This window comes from Pinus tabuliformis, chromosome 1_1 (genome assembly GCF_031772625.1).
Source record: "Pinus tabuliformis cultivar Carrire ecotype Pingquan chromosome 1_1, CPIR1, whole genome shotgun sequence".
NCBI lineage: Eukaryota > Viridiplantae > Streptophyta > Pinopsida > Pinales > Pinaceae > Pinus > Pinus tabuliformis.
The window spans coordinates 662,578,157-662,596,688 of NC_142297.1; the positions used below are offsets into that span (position 1 = coordinate 662,578,157).

At 42.0% G+C, this 18,532-nt stretch overlaps 1 protein-coding gene across 3 annotated transcripts in view; it reads right to left on the bottom strand.

Annotated features, from left to right (window-relative positions):
* The window catches only part of LOC149215132 (origin of replication complex subunit 4-like), a 357,573-nt gene that overhangs the window by 293,468 nt on the left and 45,573 nt on the right, over positions 1-18,532 (bottom strand). For all 3 annotated transcript variants that reach the window (XM_089392537.1, XM_089392536.1, XM_089392535.1), the window contains exons 3-5: positions 18,313-18,403; positions 18,161-18,217; positions 17,783-17,830 (exon numbers count right to left, since the gene is read on the bottom strand). In XM_089392537.1, the coding sequence (XP_089248663.1) occupies positions 17,783-17,830; positions 18,161-18,217; positions 18,313-18,403 (196 nt within the window). The remainder of the gene's footprint in view (positions 1-17,782; positions 17,831-18,160; positions 18,218-18,312; positions 18,404-18,532) is intronic.

Here is an 18,532-nt window from a genome sequence, read left to right on the forward strand (position 1 = left end):
ACCTCTAATGCCCTTGGGAACTGGGAGAAACCAAGACATGGTTTTTGTTCATCTCATTTTATAAACCAATTTTGACATATTTCCCCTATTATACCTCATGGAAACCTGTCCTCCCACATCATCACATTTAGGGGATATTTAGACTTTAGCACTCTAGACCTAAGTCAAAAGGTGCAAGTTTGACATTAAACCAACATAGATCCATCTTAACTCTGAATATATCATGCATCGAGAGGGATCAAATCCTTTGAGGTACAAACATTTTCCTCATTTTTTCTATTTAAAAAAAGATTTCACCTTGATGGGCTTGATCACTCTCGACTAATGATTTCAAATCCCTCGAGGTGAAAACTTCTTTTTAAATAGGGAAAATTTGAGTAATGGTTTATTACCTCAAAGGAATTGCTCTCTCTCTATATATATGTGTGTGTGGGTGTGTGTGGGTGTGCCACATGTCAACTCCATTTTCAGCATGGAAGGAATTACACATCTCCCTCATACTAAGAAGCACACCAATGAAACACTTTATCGAAGATCCATCTTAACTCTAGCTCTATCATGAGTCAAGAGGGAACAAATCCTTTAAGGTCCAAACATTTTCCTCTAAATTTTTCAATATAAAAAAAAAATCACCTCAAGGGACTTGACTTGATCCCTCCCAACTAGTGTTGCACGAAGGCCCCCCCCCCTCCCCGATCTAAACCAGGATCCACGGTTCGGAAATCTAGAACCACGGATCGGGCAGAAAATCGTGATTCCTGGAATTTTGAAACCATGTCGACCTGATCCGTGATTCAGAATTTCTGAACCATGGATCCGATGCCCGACGAGCGGTTCCGCGCGGCCGACCCAAAAAAAGCCCATTTTTTTATTTATTTTTTTGTTTAACTTGAGTCGGGAGTGGGTTTAGGTTGAGTTAGGGAAATGATAGATGAGGATAAAGCTTAGTTCCTCACTCTTGTATTCTTGGAGAGCTTGGAGAAGAGAGGAGAAGAGAGGCTTGAGGAGAGCTTGGAGGAGTCAAGGAGGAAGAGCTAGAAGCATTGAAGGAGAAGGAGCTTGGAGGAGTAAAGAAAGGCTTCCATCTACAAGAGCTAAAGAGGTAAGTGCAAACCCGAAACTCCCTCATTTTTCTATCATTGTTTGTATTTTTATCCTCCCTCTCTTACTCTTTCCCACTCTTTCTTTTTGCTCATTTCATTGCAGGTTGTCCATCTATAGTCATATTCCAAAATGGTGTTCTTTTGGCTTATATGTATCATTCCATTTTTGGTTTTCATGATGGCAAGGGGAGTAGGAATAGAAGGGAAGAAGAACAAGAGGATAGTGGTCCCCATATGAGTGACCCAATGAAGGGTTTGAAAAGGAAGAGGATGAAGAGAACATTGAAATGCTAGTGGGGTAAGCTACATTGACACCCTTCTGGAATTACGTGACCAAACTTGAAGGGGGAAAAGGTGGTGGAGGCTATAATTTTTTGTGCCCTAATGGTTTTCATGGAAGAAAACTAGATAGTGGTTCATATACCCATGTAAGGAGGCATCTTGGTGGGGTGTTGGACAGTGATGACAAAAAGGTTGTCGTGGGGATAGCAATTTGCCCAAAAGTTTCAGCTGAACAAAGAAGAAAATACATCCAAATAGAGGAGACTACACAACAACAAAACAAGAAACAAAAAACTCATTATGAATCAAGGGCAACCTCTAGATTTGGTAGCTCATCTCCTCATGGTATTTCTGCAACCTCTGGAAGTAGAAGAGCAATATGGGATTTCTTGAATGTTGTTGGGACGGATGATGTGGATGGAAAGATAATCTGGTTTCTTTGTGCTTGCAGTGTACCATTCAATGTGCTTCACTCTCCCTATTGGCATGATATGGTTAAGGCCATCAATGAAGCCCCAAAAGGATACAAGAGCCCCAACTATGAGAAAGCTAGAACTGTGTTATTAGAAAGAGAAAAAGCAAAGGTTCAAAGAGCTTTGACACGTTTTACAAATGAGTGGGTGGATTGCAGGGTATCCATTATATCAGATGGGTGGACAAATGTTAGAAACCAACATTTGATAAATGTTCTTGGTGTTTCTGCTAGTGGTGCAGTATTTATTACATCTCATGACTTCTCCGTCAGTGCAACTGCCCAAAACATTACAGATCTCCTATTGCAATCAATCAAAGGTATTGGTCCTAATAATGAGGTTCAAGTGATCACTGATAATGAAGCAAATTGTAAGGCAAGAGGAAAAATTATTGAGCGTACTCATCCACACATCTTTTGGTTTGGGTGCTTGGTGCACACATTGAACGTTTTGATGCATGATATTGTGAAACATAAATATTGTGGATGGATTAATGAGTTTTACAAGAGAGGGAAGCAACTCACTAAATTTATCACAGGGCACCCGGCATACAAGGGTAAACTACTTTTATGGCACTTACTCCAAGTTGCAGTTGCTTGAACTTGCAAAAAAGATTTGCAAGTTATTACCTCACCTTTGGGCGACTAGTGAAGGTGAGACAAGCTTTAACTATGTCATGTCCCTTCTCAAATACATTTGTAACAGGGTGCTGCTACACAATTTTGCACATTTTTGGCTAAGGAAGAGAACCCATCATTTTCGACTTAGGGACTTAGGAGGCAATTCGACTTTATTTGGTTGCTAGTGGAATGTGGGGGCCACCCACATGGGAGTTCGAATTGGCCCATTCGAATAGCTTGGAGGGAAAGTCAAATAGGTGGATGGAGGGGCCCACATGAGGCTAGTGAGGCCCAAAGAGTTATAAGGAGGGAGCAGCTCTCATTTTGGATTGATTTTGAGACCTTACAATCAAAATTTCTTGATTGTTCGTTCTGCTGTTTAGCTGAGTTAACCGGCTGTTTAGCCACGAATCTCTCGAGCGGGAGATTCAACCTCTACTTCAGGGGACCATTCGTGCTCGCCCTAGAGAGGCAGATCCATAAGTATTTCAGGAGTTTCAGGAGTGTGTTACAGCACTACCATTCAGCGACAACAGGGAGTGCGTATTTCTGCTAGCTGGAGAATAGGTAGGGGAAGTTTGGAGCTATCAGTGATCAAGCATTTGCCAGGAGAGTTAGAGGATTGGGAGAGCAGCAAAGGGGCAGCCTTTCTTGTGAGTTTTGGAGCCAGTAGAGCCAACATCCCAGCAGTTCAAATTACTGGGCTTGGGGACAGCGCAGAGGGCTAGTCTAGCAATTTCGTGGAGCTAAGGAGTAGGTGCCATAGGCCGAAAGCCCATCTGGGAAGTCAGGGGATTGATAACAGATGCCAGCCCAGCACTTTGGGTCCATTTCCAAGAGGATTAACAAGCAGATTCTAGCAAGCCAAGTTTTGCAGTTGCAGCTGAAGCTAGGCTCCAAGGGGGTCGAATTTCAGAAGTCTAAACCAGCCAAATTTATTCGTGGGTTTTTCTAAGTTTTCTGAGAGGAGTCCATGGTTAAAATTTCATAATTTTCTGGATGTTATTCGGGCCTGAATCTAAATTCTTATAATAGGGCGAATTGTTAATTAGTTGGGGAATTCGCACCATTTTGTGGATTCGATTTTGGCTTGGAGATAAGCCAAACCCTTTCTGGGTTTTTGTGGGTTTTGGTCAAGGAGATTGAGGTTAAATTTGCAGCATTTACTGAGCATCAGAGGTAGAGTTTCTTGCAGTCCCTCATCCAGCCAGCAGTGTAGTTTTCTGGGCAGCGCAGAGCATTAGAGGAGCAGTCATTTCCAGCATTTAAGATCATTGTATTATCACCCGGGTTCTATCACGCTCGCCATTGAGGCAAGCCTAGGTTCATTCCTCCATACTATTGTACTTGCTCCATTGATTAATAAAATGGCTCAACTGGATCTTACTTCTGGAGTTTTTATGAGCATTTGTTGATTGTTTAAACTTTATGCGCTGTAAATCATTTTTGCTTTGCATATCACTGTTTATTTAGGTTTGGAACATTACAGTGGTATCAGAGCCTAGTGGGAAAGGCTAGAATCAAACAACATGGCAGTCACTTGGAATGAGGTGGTGAGGATACAACAAATGATGATTGATGTGGGGAAGAAGTTGACTCATTCCTCAGTTGGGAATCCAGACATGATTGCAACTGATGTGGAGTTATTGGGTGAGAACTGGAGGGCATACCAATCATTGGGTTATGACATTCAGGCGCCCCTCTCTTTTTGGGAATTCTGTGAACTAAGGGGTATGCACAAACCAATGGAGATTCAGTGGGATTTTGTAGGGATGATGAGAAGTATTAAGGAAAAAGATGAAAGAGTAGTTGAAGGGGCCATGGTTGGCAAGGAGACAGTTGAGCATACACCCATTGATGAGGCGTCATCCATTGATGAGGTATTCGGGGTTGTGACCGAGTTCTCAAGTGATAACAATGCACCACAAGTTGATGAGGTGCCAGAAGACAGCTCCACTGTTGTTGAGGAGCCGATAGGTACAGAGGCCTCTAGATCTATGACGGAGTTGCCAGACGACAATCGCCTACAGTTGACTGGTGAGCATATCGTGCATATTGGGTTGTCTATGGAGGAGCAGTCGAAGGCTCATGTCAAGCCCGTGATGGAGGAGGATGTGCAGACATCTCTTGGGCTAGCCATGGATGAGGGGCAGCATAGAGGTCGTGTGTTGGGTTTTCGACACAGTTCACTTCAAAGGCCCACTAGCAGGGTCTATAGCGTTATCAACCCACCCTTATGTGTTGGATTGAGGGAGGCCGAGTTGTCTAGATATACCCGAGGGGGTGGACAGGTTAGCAAGACTGAGCTAAGCATGATACCACATCAGCTTGGAGGGCTTGTTCCTTCCACAGAGGATGACACATTCGATCTCCTCCTTTGCAATTGGATGGCAAGAGGCACTGAGTAGGTACTCGATGGAGCAGGTTAGGTGGTTGGATACATCCATGGACACATGTCAGCAGAGGCCATGGATTACCAGAGGGGCTTGAGGGCCAGACTGTTTTTGGGATCAAAGTGGGATTTTCCATCACATCATAGAGTTGGTAGGTGATGGTAGTAGCTATGTGATGGACTTGACGCTTGAGTGCACCCACATTTTCAGAGCCCCAGTAAGCACTAGTGACAAGATGGTTTAACATGTGAGCAGACATATTTCATGAGTTGTCTTGGCATATTGATGGTGGGTGGAGTCACAAGGTGACTAGCTTACTCTGGCAGGAGCTGGTAGGAGGAGGTAGCATCAGCAGGCTAACAGACAGGGCATGGTATGGAGAGAGTGCTCTCTTACTAACATATGGGATGCAAGGACTATTGAGGATAGGCGCAGTAGTGTCATTTTTGTTAGCATGTGGGGAGTCGGGCCGCTCAGGTCTTTCAGAGCAGATGGGGGGATGTAGCCCACATCATGGAGGGTGTACTAGCAGAGAGGTGGATATTTTGGCCCATGCAGGATACTGTATGTTACAGGGTGGTATGACAGTGGGCAGTGGTACACAGGACTACATAGAGTTATGTCATAGGGTCCAATGTTATGTAGAGGGATGCAATCTGATGCATACAGACCCAATGTTAGGCCATAGCATCCAGTGGTGTGCAGGGCTATGGAGCGAGGAGCAGGGGCTTGCAGAGAAGCATGGAGATGCAGGATGGTGTGTCGTAGTATGTTGGACTGCGCTGTGGAGTGGGAGTGCCTCACATCGCATTGAGTACATGCAAGGAGTGACAGGTACAGTGACACAGGCAGGACACAGGCCAATACAGGATGGCATAGCCATAGCTGAAGGTATCCAGCAATGTACAAAGGTAGGCCGCGGTGCACAGTGGCATGTCCAGGAGTACTGGGATGATCGATGGTATGCAGGTGTGTATAGTGTCACACAGCAAGGTCTTGGAGTGTTGCCTCCAAGGCGACCCTTGAACGGAAAAATCGGGCATACCTTTGGGCATAGCTCACCCAGGATCGACAGGGACACAGATGAGTGATACTCGATGGTATCCACAGAGTTTCACACGCCTTACCCTCCTCTACATCCCTCACGAGCGCAGTCGATTTTGTTGTCGACTTTCTGCACTCTGGGCATGAGAAACGAACGACGAGGAGCTCACCCGAGATATTTGGGTGACACTCAGTGCACTAGGGGGAGAATTTTCAGCAATGGCATTGGGTTGGTGCGTCAGTTGACAACCACAGGTTGGGGGATGAGGTGATCATCTACAGGGGTGGCATATCGTTCATCACCAAGCCTACGTCTAGGGAGCTAGTCACGAGGGAGACATGTGTCACTCTTTTCTCAGGGCATGTCGGGACCATGCATGAGCAGAGGATACTGGGTACGACTAAGGTAGCTTCCTAGTATGTGTCCGGGCTCCAGACCTTATATTGGCACATTATCGAACGGACGGATGGCAGACCCGGGGGAGATGGTTGGCAAGGACTGGAGGGATCCACGTACCCTGAGTCGATTACGAGTATCGGATACCCATCTTTTGGTTGCATTCAGCAGGTAGCTCTTTGGCACATGTGGCTTCCAGCAATCATTGGTACTACACAGTGGCAGGCACAGGGCAGCGTAGCACGCATCAGATTAGCCCACGATATATGGAGCCTATATAGTGATCACATGCATGGACTAGAGACGAGGGCCAGATGGATTCCATCGGTTGACAAGGCTATGCCGCAGCAGGTCTGGCTATGGGATGCAGGAATTCAGCTGATCAATAGATCACTCATGATGAGCAGAGTCGTGGCAAAGAGTGATATAGTTCGCTCTTGGGATGACACATGGGGGTTGAGAGAGGGTTTCATCATATGGGGAGGCAGACATTCCCTGTTGCTGCATAGGTTTGGAGTTAGATTTGAATGGGTAAGCCTTGGTGCCATGGAGATGCCCAGGCAAGATGTGTCTCACCTCTTACAATATTCCACCATCGAGTTCCAGGAGAGGAGGATACTGACTGCGCACGATGGGGAGTATGACTTAGTCAGAGTAGAAGAGCGTCAGCATGGTGGCACCACTCTGGGACTAGCAGGGAACTGGGGCATCACAGCTCAATAACCTTTAGGGATGCGTCGGCTATTGCAAGGGGAGATCATACAGATCTTCCATTGGGCTTTAGCGAGACACTGATGGAGCAGGGGACTTCTGGTACTTTCACTAGGTAGGATAGTGAGTGGGGTGAGGGGAGCTTCATGTTGGACAGGATTGCCTGGGATCCTGGTATTGAAGGATTCTTTCATATCAGGACAATGCAGAGGTCAAGCATGATCCAGTGGCACATCTGGGACCCTGGCACATTTTGTAATGACAGTAGGGAGCAACAGTTAGAGAGGATGCTTGCTCGGGCATTGCATGAGGACAAGCAATTTTTGGTGCATTGGAGGAGTTTGTTGGATGAGAATGCCACCTGGGAGGGTGAGCACATTTTGGAGCACTTAGCTTTGAGATTGCTTGAGGGCAAGCAACATTTGGGAGGGGAGGATTGTCGTGTCCCTTCTCAAATACATTTGTAACAGGGTATTGCTACACAATTTTGGCTAAGGAAGAGAACCCATCATTTTCAACTTAGGGACTTAGGAGGCAATCCAACTTTATTTGGTTGCTAGTGAAATGTGAGGGCCACCCACATGGGAGTTCGAATTGGCCCATTCAAATAGCTTGGAGGGAAAGTCGAATAGGTGGATGGAGGGGCCCACATGAGGCTAGGGAGACCCAAGGAGTTATAAGGAGGGAGCAACTCTCATTTTGGATTGATTCTAAGACCTTGCAATCAAAATTACTTGATTGTTCGCTCTATTGTTTAGCTAAGTCAACCGGTTGTTTAGCCATGAATCTCTCGAGCAAGAGATTCAACCTCTACTTTGGGGGACCATCCATGCCTGCCCTAGAGAGGCAGTTCCATAAGTATTTCAAGAGTTCCGAGAATCTATTACAGCACTACCATTCAGCCACAACAGGGAGTGCGTATTTTTGGCTAGCTAGAGAATACGCAGGGGAAGTTTGGAGCTATAAATGATCAAGCATTTGCCAGGAGAGTTAGAGGATAGTGAGAGCAGCAAAGGACCAACCTTTCTTGTGAGTTTTGGAGCTAGCTGAGCCAGCATCCCAACAGTTCGAATTACTGGGCTTGGGGACAGTGCAAAGGGCTAGTCCAGCAATTTCATGGAGCTAAGGCGCAGGTGCTACAGGCCGGAAGCCCATCTAGGAAGTCAGGGGATTGATAACAAAGGTCAACCCAACACTTTGAGTCCATTTCCGGGAGGATTAACAAGCAGATTCCAGCAGACCGAGTTTTGCAGTTGCAGCTAAAGCTAGGCTCCAAGGGGGTCGATTTTCAGAAGTCTAAACCAGCCAAATTCCTTCGTGGGTTTTTCTTGGTTTTCTGAGAGGAATCCATGGTTAAAATTTTAAAATTTTCCGAATGTTATTCAGGCCTGAAATCCAAATTATTATAATAGGGTGAATTGTTAGTTAGTTGGGGAATTCCCACCATTTTGTGGGTTCGACATTGGCTCAGAGATAGGCCAAACCCCTTTTGGGTTTTTGTGGGTTTTGGTCAAGAAGCTTGAGGTTAAATTTGCAGCATTTTCTAATCATCGGAGGTGGAGTTTCTTGCAGTCCCTCTTCCAACAAACAGTGTAGTTTTCTGGGCAATGCAGTCATTTCCAGCATTTGAGGTCATTGTATTATCACCTGGGTTCTGTCACGCTTGACATTGAGGCAAGCCTAGGTTCATTCCTATATACTATTGTACTTGTTCCATTGATTAATAAAATGGCTCAGCTAGATCTTACTTCTGGAGTTTTTATGAGCATTTGCTGATTGTTTAAACTTTATGCGCTGTAAATCATTTTTGCTTTGCATATCGTTGTTATTTAAGTTTGGAACATTACAAACTAATATGGTGACCTCTAAATCATGGGAGGAACTTAACACTGATAGAGATGATGTTAATGTAGCCAAGGACACTATTCTTGATAGTTACTTTTGGTCACAGAGTAAATATGTTTTGCAATTCACCAAACCAATTTATTATATGATCAAGTTTGCAGATTCATATCAACCAATAATTGTGGATGTGTATGAGCAAATGGATAGCATGTTAGGACAGATTAAAGACATTGTTGAGCCTGGAGATATCACCTTGTACAATTATATTCATATAGAGGTGGAAAAATGATGGGATATGCTAAGCATTCCATTGCATGCCTTAGCATATGTTCTAACACCTAAATATTATCATCCATCATGGCTTTCAACACCAGCACTTGGGGGAGGAGCAGGAAAAAACCACACCTAGATCCAGAGGTTCTATCTGGTTATATGAAAGCATTGGATAAATTAGTCCCTGATGAGGAGGAGGTTGCCATGGTACGGAAACATTTGAGCAACTATACACTTAGCACTGGTCCATTTGGGAGCATGCATGCAATTAGAGATTGAGAGCATTTTTCTTCTCTTCAGTCGTGAACATGCATGGAGGTGTTACTCCACTTCTACAAACTTTGGCATTGCAGGTGCTATCACAAGTGGTAAAAACTCCTACAAAGAGGTGTTGGAGCTCTTACTCTTTCATCCACAATGTTAAAAGGAATAGGTTACATTTAGGCCGGGCAGAGAGCTTGGTTTATGTTCACTACAACTTGTGATTGTTGTCCCATTACTCTGATGATGCAAAGAATAATAAAGACCTTAAGGCTTGGGATAGAAGTCCAGAGGATCCCAATTTGGAGGATGGAGTGTTGTGATTAGAGCAATTAGAGGATGCTCTTATCCAGGATGATGATGATCGAGTTGAGATGCCACCCCCATCCAGTCCCTTGGTTCCCAGGTTCCATGCTTCAACACCAACAGCAGGGGCTTCATCTTCATCAATTCCACAATCACTGCCACAACTTCCAGAGCCACCATCTTCTTCATTGCCACCACGTGGAGGCTCACGTCCTATTCGTGGTGGAAGGAGGAGAGATTAGTAGATATATTCACAGTTTACTACTTTTGTCATAGATTAGACTTATAGACTCTTGTTGTGAATTTGAGCCTTTTTTGTCTTACTCTACCTAGTTCAATGTGTACTTGAGTCATGGTGGTGACCAAGTGGCCTATTTTGTAAACATTATTATTTGAATTTTGGACATGACTCATGTTGACAGTTGCTCACTTGCTAGATAAGTTACTTGAATGTTTGATGATTTTATCTTCTAAATATTTTATGTTTTATGATATGCTTAAAAATTTGATTTATGATTGTAATTGCTAGAATCTAGATGGTTGATTGTTAAAATTGGCAACTAGGACCAAACTCCATGTGGGTCTTCTTATTTATGGCACCAGATATTTTTCTTGGATTCCTTTCATCGAGAGGTGTAGGATTGATCTAAAGATCACCCGATTCCGACATGTATTCATGAAGATATGAGTTTATTTGTGTTATGGGACAATTCGTCAAGGTCAGCCAGCAACCATATTGCCCCCACTTGTGCTCAACGTTTTAGTATAAAAAGAGGTGGCTTGCTAGTCATTTGGATACACACTCTTCTTGTGATCTCTTCCTCTCCACTTGTCTTTGGGTTTTGGTGGGAGGAGAGATCCTAAGAGACAATGTTGCCCTAATGGAAGAAGCCTTATGGAGAAGACTCTATGCTATCATGTAGAAGGCTAAATGTTGGTATGAAGAAGCCCTAACCGCTGGCCAAATGATGCCCTAATGTTTCCCTAAGGAAGATCATATCACAACCATGGAAGGAGATGCCCTATAACGCTGTCAAGAAGGTGAATACGCAGCAAGGAGGCCTATATGCTAAAGTGAACTCAACGTTGTCCAAAAGAAGTCTATCTGGCCACTGCCCTAACCCTAGACACAGTCTTCTATCCGCAATCTCTGAAGAAACTAGGCCGCAGTTTAAGGAGGGTCTTTATGAGCCCTAACCGCAGTCATAGAGTTGGCTCTCCATACGTTGTTCAAAGGGTCCTCAATCCGCTGTCCAAAGGAGAGGTCTACACGCTGCTCAAAAGAGACCTAGCCGTTGTTATATGTGTGCCCTTGTCACAGTCTGGATACACCCTAAATGCTGGCCTTATCCTGCAGCAAAAGAGAGACTCCATGCAGCCCTAACCAAGGAGATATAATCCGCAGCAAGAAGAGGATTCCTATAAGCTGGAAAGAGGAAGTCTTCAATAGCTCTAGATGTAGTCAAAAGGAAGTGTATTCAAACATGCCCTAGCCACAGTCATACCACAGCCAAATGATGCCTAAATTGTCCGTTGTTTTGGACAAGGACTATGTGCAGCTTCAAGCATATCACGTGAAGTAGAGTGTTGGAAGATGTGTGTTCAGCAAGGCGTGATTGGACAACATATGATTAGGACTGTGTTGACATAAATGCAAGTGCACAAATTGTTGTATGTTACAGACTTTGATTCAGATGGATGGAGAAAGGGGTAAAGGCAATAAACAGTGAATGTAATCACTGCATTGAAGACCTGTTGAAGGGATCTGCAACTATAGCCTAGCTGCTCTGCTAGGATGCAAGCCATAGCAAGCAGCTAAGGCTGGTGAGTATAAATGATTGTAGCATATTGGATGCAATATGTACAGCAGCATGTATGGGTACAGCTATGAGTGGTGCAGCATAGTGCATAGTGATGGGTACAGCAGTGAGTGGTGCAGCATAGTGCACAGTGATGGGTACAACAGTGAGTGGTGCAGCATAGTGCACAGTGATGGGTACAACCATGATTGGGTGCAGCTCAGTGATAAGAGAAGCTCAGTGAATGGGTGCAGCACAGTGACGAGTGCAACATGATGATGAGGTGCAGCATGGTGATGGAGTCACCTTGGAGGATCAGTTGAAGCAGTATGCCTTCACCTGAGTCCAGATCAGCTACCTCATGTGACATCTTCTTAGAGAAGATCTCTGCTCTTATTTTGATAAGTCAAAATGCTGACTTCTGATGTATATGTACTATCTCTCTCTCTGTTGAACTATTGAAGAACATATAAGAAGAATTGATCAAGGGTTTCCCCACATTAGGGTTTGTCCCTGGCTGGCGCCACATCTTGTGTCCTCTTGTCTTGGCTTGTTTTCTGATGTTTATGTTTTTTTTCTATCTGCGATTTACTATGATGCTAATGTGATTGCTAATCTGGAATAGATATTGAGCTAAATGGAAAAATTGAAGTAAATTTGCTCTAAGCATAGAACATACTTAAAATTAACATATTATCAGAGGTGAGGTGAAGACAAAGCCCAAGCACGAGTGAAAGACAGTTGGAAAGGACAAAAGGCTCAATGGGTTCCTCATCCCTCTTCAAATTCACCAAGAGTGAAGTCGAAGCAGAGAATATTATCTGAATTGCACAGCGGAAGCATCTGATGGCCTACCTAAAGATCACTTCAATGGGAAGTCCCGATCTAAGGGTGGAAGGAAATGCAGATGCCTTGCTTGCAATAAGTTTGGCCATTATGCGAAGGAGTGTCCAAATAGAAGGGACACATCACTTGATGATGACAACAATCATTCCAGGGGCATCTTCAAGGAATGACAGGTACAATGGCAAAGGAAAAAGGAATGCAAGTCATCAAGGAAATGGTCAACTCTTCAAGAAAGCAAGGAACTCCAGGTATGAAAAATCAAATGTTGTTTAAAGAAGTATTATCTTATATTGGCCCTCTCCACTACTTCTCTTCCAGACTCTTTGGGAATCTGGCTTATTGATTGTAGTGCTTCAAAGCACTTCATCGAATAGAAGGAAGCTCTCTCTAATTTGGAAGAGATGGAAACATTCGTGGGGATTATACTTGGAGTCAATGCCACCTATCCCGAAAAGGGTGTAGGTAATGTTACCCTTCAATTGAATGAGGCTAACACGATTCATTTACAAGAGGTTCTTTATGGACGTAATCTCAAGAAGAACCTGGTGTCCATTTCGGCAATGGAAGTTAAAGGTTTCAAGGTGGCATTCATCAATGGAAAGGAAGTCTATTGGGGACCATGTGTTTGTGTGACACATCTCTTCCATGGCACCGGAGGGCTGCTCATCTTCATTATAAGACCTTACCCGATGTGAGTCAGATGGTGACAGGGATGCCTGAATTCAAGAAGAGCATGAAGGTACATGTCCAAGATGTACCAAAGGAAAACTTACAAGGGGACCATTCCCCTCATGTAGCAAGACCTTAGATATGGAACAACCTGAGGGGTTTGAGATTCATGATTGGGAATCTCAAGTATGCAGGTGGAAGAAAGCTCTCTATGTTTTAGAGCAAACACCCTGGGCTTGATATGAGAGGATTGATAGTTGTCTGATGAAGCTAAGATTCACTAGGAGTGAAGCCAATCCAAACCATTGCTTGAAGGTTGTAGATGATAGACCTCTCATACTGGCACCTTATGAGGACAACCTTTTTTTGACAGGTGCATACCCTCTCATTTGCAAAAGTAAGCGGGAGTTGGATTCCTGATTTGGAATGGTGAAATGCAAGCTCGTGACTACCTCGATGAAGCCTAACTTTAAGAAGTTATGTGGTAGTGATGTCGGACCTGATTTGGGAAATGCCTGTGAGTTCCATAAACTCATACTAGCATTGATGTTCTTGGTGAAGGGATCTGCAACTATAGCCTAGCTGCTTTGCTAGGTTAAAAGCCATTGCAAGCAACTAAGGCTGGTGAGTGTAAATGGTTGCAGCATATTGGATGCGGTATGTACAACAGCATGTATGGGTACAATAGTGAGTGGTGCAGCATAGTGCACAGTGATGGGTACAGCAATGAGGGGTGCAGCATAGTGCACAGTGATGGGTACAACAATGAGTGGTGCAGCATCGTGCACAGTGATGGGTACAGCGGCAGTCGTGATTGGGTGCAGCTCAGTGATAAGAGCAGCTTAGTGAATGGGTGCAGCACAGTGAAGGGTGCAACATGATGATGAGGTGCAGCACAGTGAGGTGTAGCATGGTGATGGAGTCACCTTGGAGGATCAATTGAAGCAATATGCCTTCACCTGAGTCCAGCTCAACTACCTCATGTGACATCTTCTTAGAGAAGATCTCTGCTCTTATTTTGATAAGTCAAAATGTTGACTTCTAATGTATAAGTACCACCTCTCTCTCTGCTGAACTATTGAAAAACATATAAAAAGAATTGATCAAGGGTTTCCCCACATTGGGCTTCATCCCTGGTTGGTGCCACATCTTGTGTCCTCTTGTCTCGGCTTGTTTTTTGTGTTTATGTTTATGTTCTATCTGCAATTTACCATGATGCTGATGTAATTGCTAATCTGGAATAGATGTTGAGCTAAATGGAAAAATTGAAGTAAATTTGCTCTAAGCATAGAACATACCTAAAATTAACATTGATGCTCGAATAATTAATCATTGATGTATAATGGAATCATGGATGCCATATCTATCTTGATTTATGTAAAAATATGCATGTTTTTAAGTCCTCTACAGCTAATTTGGTATTTGGGATGTTTTTTTAATATAAATGCAAAACAATATATATATATATATATGCTAGATGCTTCGTTTCCTATATTTTTGGGAAATGATGCTTCTGCGTACCCACTTCCAAAAAGCATCCCCACTTCGTGCAACATTGCTCTCGGCACGTGATAGATCTAGAGTTAACATGGATCTAAGCTAGTTCTTAATTTGTTTGTGCATGCACCACATGTCAACTGCATGTTCAACACAAAAAGAATTACACATCCCTCATCCTAGGATGTAGAAAGCACCTACCATTTTTTACTTTTAGTTACTTTATATCTACATACACACACTGTTGGAAACACTGAGAGAGGGGTGAATCTGTATTTGTTTCAATTGTTATTTCTGCCAGTTAAAAATTTTATCACAAATTGAACCAGAACATAAGAAATTAAAAAAAATTGATTTTATTAATCAAAATGATGAGGACTCCAATCCTCTTGTAAATCAGGCTCCAAACTGTACAACAATATTTTAAATTCTTAGGGCTCCAACCTTGAATAGACCCAAGCTCCTACTAAGTCAAAATGAGGACTCCAATCCTCCCAACAACTTTCAAGTCCAACTTGGTCAACAAACATCCCACCAATCCCACCAAGCTCCAACTTGGTTACCAAACAAAATTCACAAAAGACTTAGTTTGAAATGTTTCAGGACTTCCTTCAATAAACAGTCTTCAAAATCTCCTCAAATGTTCTCCAAGATATTCTTAAAAGTCTGCTCAATTGATGCCTCAAAACTTCAAGACTTCAAGACTTCAATCTGCTCCAAATGATGTTTCAAAAACCTTGACTTCCAGACTTCAAATCTGCTTAAAACAAAACCCAATAGGCTGCTCTCAATTAGGTGCAAAGAACTGTTCATCCAATGTCACAGGTTTGAAGTTCAAATATTTGAAATCTGCTACAAGTCCGAGCTTCTTAAGGTTTCCAACAACTGTTACGAATCTGCATCAAATGCTATAAGCCCAAGTTCAAATGTTTGCCACAGATCCAAGTTTGTAATGCTACAGGTGCGAGTATACCGGTGGACAGATATGTAAATGTAGGTCCAAGCTTCAAAAGATTATCACAGGTCCGAATTAGAAATGTTCCACAAGGTAGGTCCAACCCTCAACTAGTATCTGAACTTCTTGCAACAAGTCCAAACTCTGGTCTCCCACTGGTTTGAAGATTATGTTTGCTACAAGTCTGAGCTTTCTGAGATTCTGCCCACAGATCGAGCTTCACTTGACCCAGGTCCGAAGTTTGTTTTATTGTCCACAGATCCGAGGCTACTGCCGTCCACAGGTCCGAGGCTACTGCTATCCACAGATCAGAGGCTACAAGGTATTTACAGGTCCAATACTCTTGTTTTATTCGGATCCGAGGTCTTCACAAAATAAATGAGGTAGATTAAAACCCAATCACAGAAAATGCCAAAAAAAAAAACACTTCAACTCCTTTTCTTCCTAGCCTCTCTTAGTTCACGAGTTGTGAACTTGCTTTGCTCCCGGTCTGCTCGTCTATATGTTCTGAACCGAGTTGGATAATTGATTGGATGATCTAGTTGCCAATACATAGTAGTTCTGTCATGTTGTGAAGGGACATGTTGAGCCGACTTGAGTCAGTGGGCAATTTTATTTGCATATTTGATCTTCAAAAATCAAAAGCTCCACAATGACAGGGAGTTAGAGGGCGAGTGAATGCTTGTTGGAAGGAGCTTAAAGCTCTCTACAAGTTGGTGCAAAAAAGAAATCCAGATATTGTCTCTATTGTCAATGGTAGCCATGTTTGTTATTAGGATTTCTTTTAAGCAGCTGGGTTTTGATCAAAATGCTAGGGCTTCATACATGATTTTCATCCATTGGGCCATGCATCAACAAAGTTGGTCACCATATTGACATCCATGACTACCTTATCCAACACACACATTAAGTTGATTTAAAACTGTTTTATTTAAGGTGCACATTGAAATATTTTTTTACTATTTTTTAATGCCATGTGTCAACTCCAAGCTAAGTATGAAAGAAACTACACATCTCCCTCATACTGAGATCTAGTAAGCACCTACCATTTTTTTACTTTCAATTACTTTATACCTACACACACATGAAGTTTATTTAAAATTATTTTACTTACAATGGACATTGAAATATTCTTTATTATTTAGTATTTGTTATAAAATCCAGTGTGTTAACTATGAAAGGAATTACACATCTCCCTCTTACTGGGATGTAGAAAGCACATATCCACGAATAAGAATTTGTTTGGTTTAAATTACTTTATACATACTTACATATATATAAAGTCGATATAAAATTCTTTTAGTTAAGGTGGACATTGAAATATTTCATTTATGGTTGATACTAAAATATTTCTTTTGTTATTAATTTTCTTTTGAATGCCAGGTGTCAACTCCATGTGGAGCACAGAAGGAATTACATTTCTCCCTCATACTAGGCTATAGAAAGCACCTTTCGACACAACTACAGATGCAACAATTCAAAATGTAGTTATTTTATGTTAGAAAAACATGTTTAACTTCACTAAAACATAGAAATTTTATGGCATACATAGTTCGCATATTTATTAAGAAACCAAAAACAAATGAAATATTTTGTTCAATTCCAAAATACAATGATATATTGTCATGTCACATGAAAATGAAGGATCAATAACCTCCATGATAAAAGTTGTTTCATGTTTTCTAATTATTCAACTTGAAGACTGAATGTAACTCATTTATCTTGTCTGGCATACTGATGTTGGTCTTTTTATTTATTTGATCTAAACAGCAATCTCAAAATTTTATGGACTGAAAAACAGTAATGGCACGTTCATTAAAGAAATAAGTTTCCCAGTATCATATCAATCCCTTCTATTGTTTACTTTTTTCAAATCTCTGCAGTTCTTGCTCAACATCAGTCACTAACTGCTTCTTTTGGTTTCAAATCTAATTGAAATTAACCTATCTTGTTTTTTATTGTTTATCACATTTGCATCTAGCTACCTGTAAATCCATTCCACTAAACATTTTATTAACTTTAAAAGTTGGCTGACCCCACATTCTGAAATGTCTGATTGTAAATTCTTACTCAAAAGTTGTTAGTCCTTATATTAACCGAAGACCAAATGCATTTTGGCGATTTCAGTAAGTCCTCCATAATGTTGTTTGAAGGAAATCAATCAAAACAACACAAAGCAAATAAGCACCAATTCACAAGTCACTAGGTATTGACTCAACCAACTTCAATTTGCTCATAATACCAAAGCATTTATGGACTACAAAATGTAGGTCAGACATTAGGTCATTAAAAGAATTTCAGATCTCACCTTCAGGGCACAGCGATCTTCACTATGTAGTAGGCCATTTAGTCTAACCTGAATTGGCTCCACCAAAATACAACCTGGTTAAATACACTAAGCTAGCAGCAACACAAAGTAAACATCTTTTAAAGTCCATGATTTTTCAATAGTGGCATCACAGATGCCATCAATTCATCCTTGTCAGCCTCTGTAAAGGTCCAACTATACTAAAGATATCCTCCTTGTATTTAACCTATTCAAACTCGATGTTCTGCAATTGAAGGGACTATAATTACAAAAAACAGATTTCGGTGACAGTGCTTTAGATAAGCCAACTGAGACTGTTGCAGAAATTCACTTAACATGAACGTTAGCAGCAGGAAGCCCTAGTTTTTCAACACTTACAACAGAGATCATATCTGGATGTTGGCATTGCAATTCTTTCAGAACACGCTCCAATACCTTCAGCCATAGAAAACAAAAATCAGCTTCTAATTACTGCATATAACAACATATAACAAACTTTATTATAAGTTTAAAAGATATACAGCATTTACCATGGACTTGCCGCATCCTCTTGGACCAAGAAGCAAGACTGAATTATTGCAAGTATTGGTTACTGTGTTTGACAGCAGATACTGCAATTTACTGAAGGTCAAGGAAAATGCAAATTAAATAGCGAGATTCAAATGCCACATTGGTCCCATGTAAAGTACAAAACTAATTGCCATTATTTAAGGAAAGAAGAAAATATATTAATGCCTACGGGTAACCAAA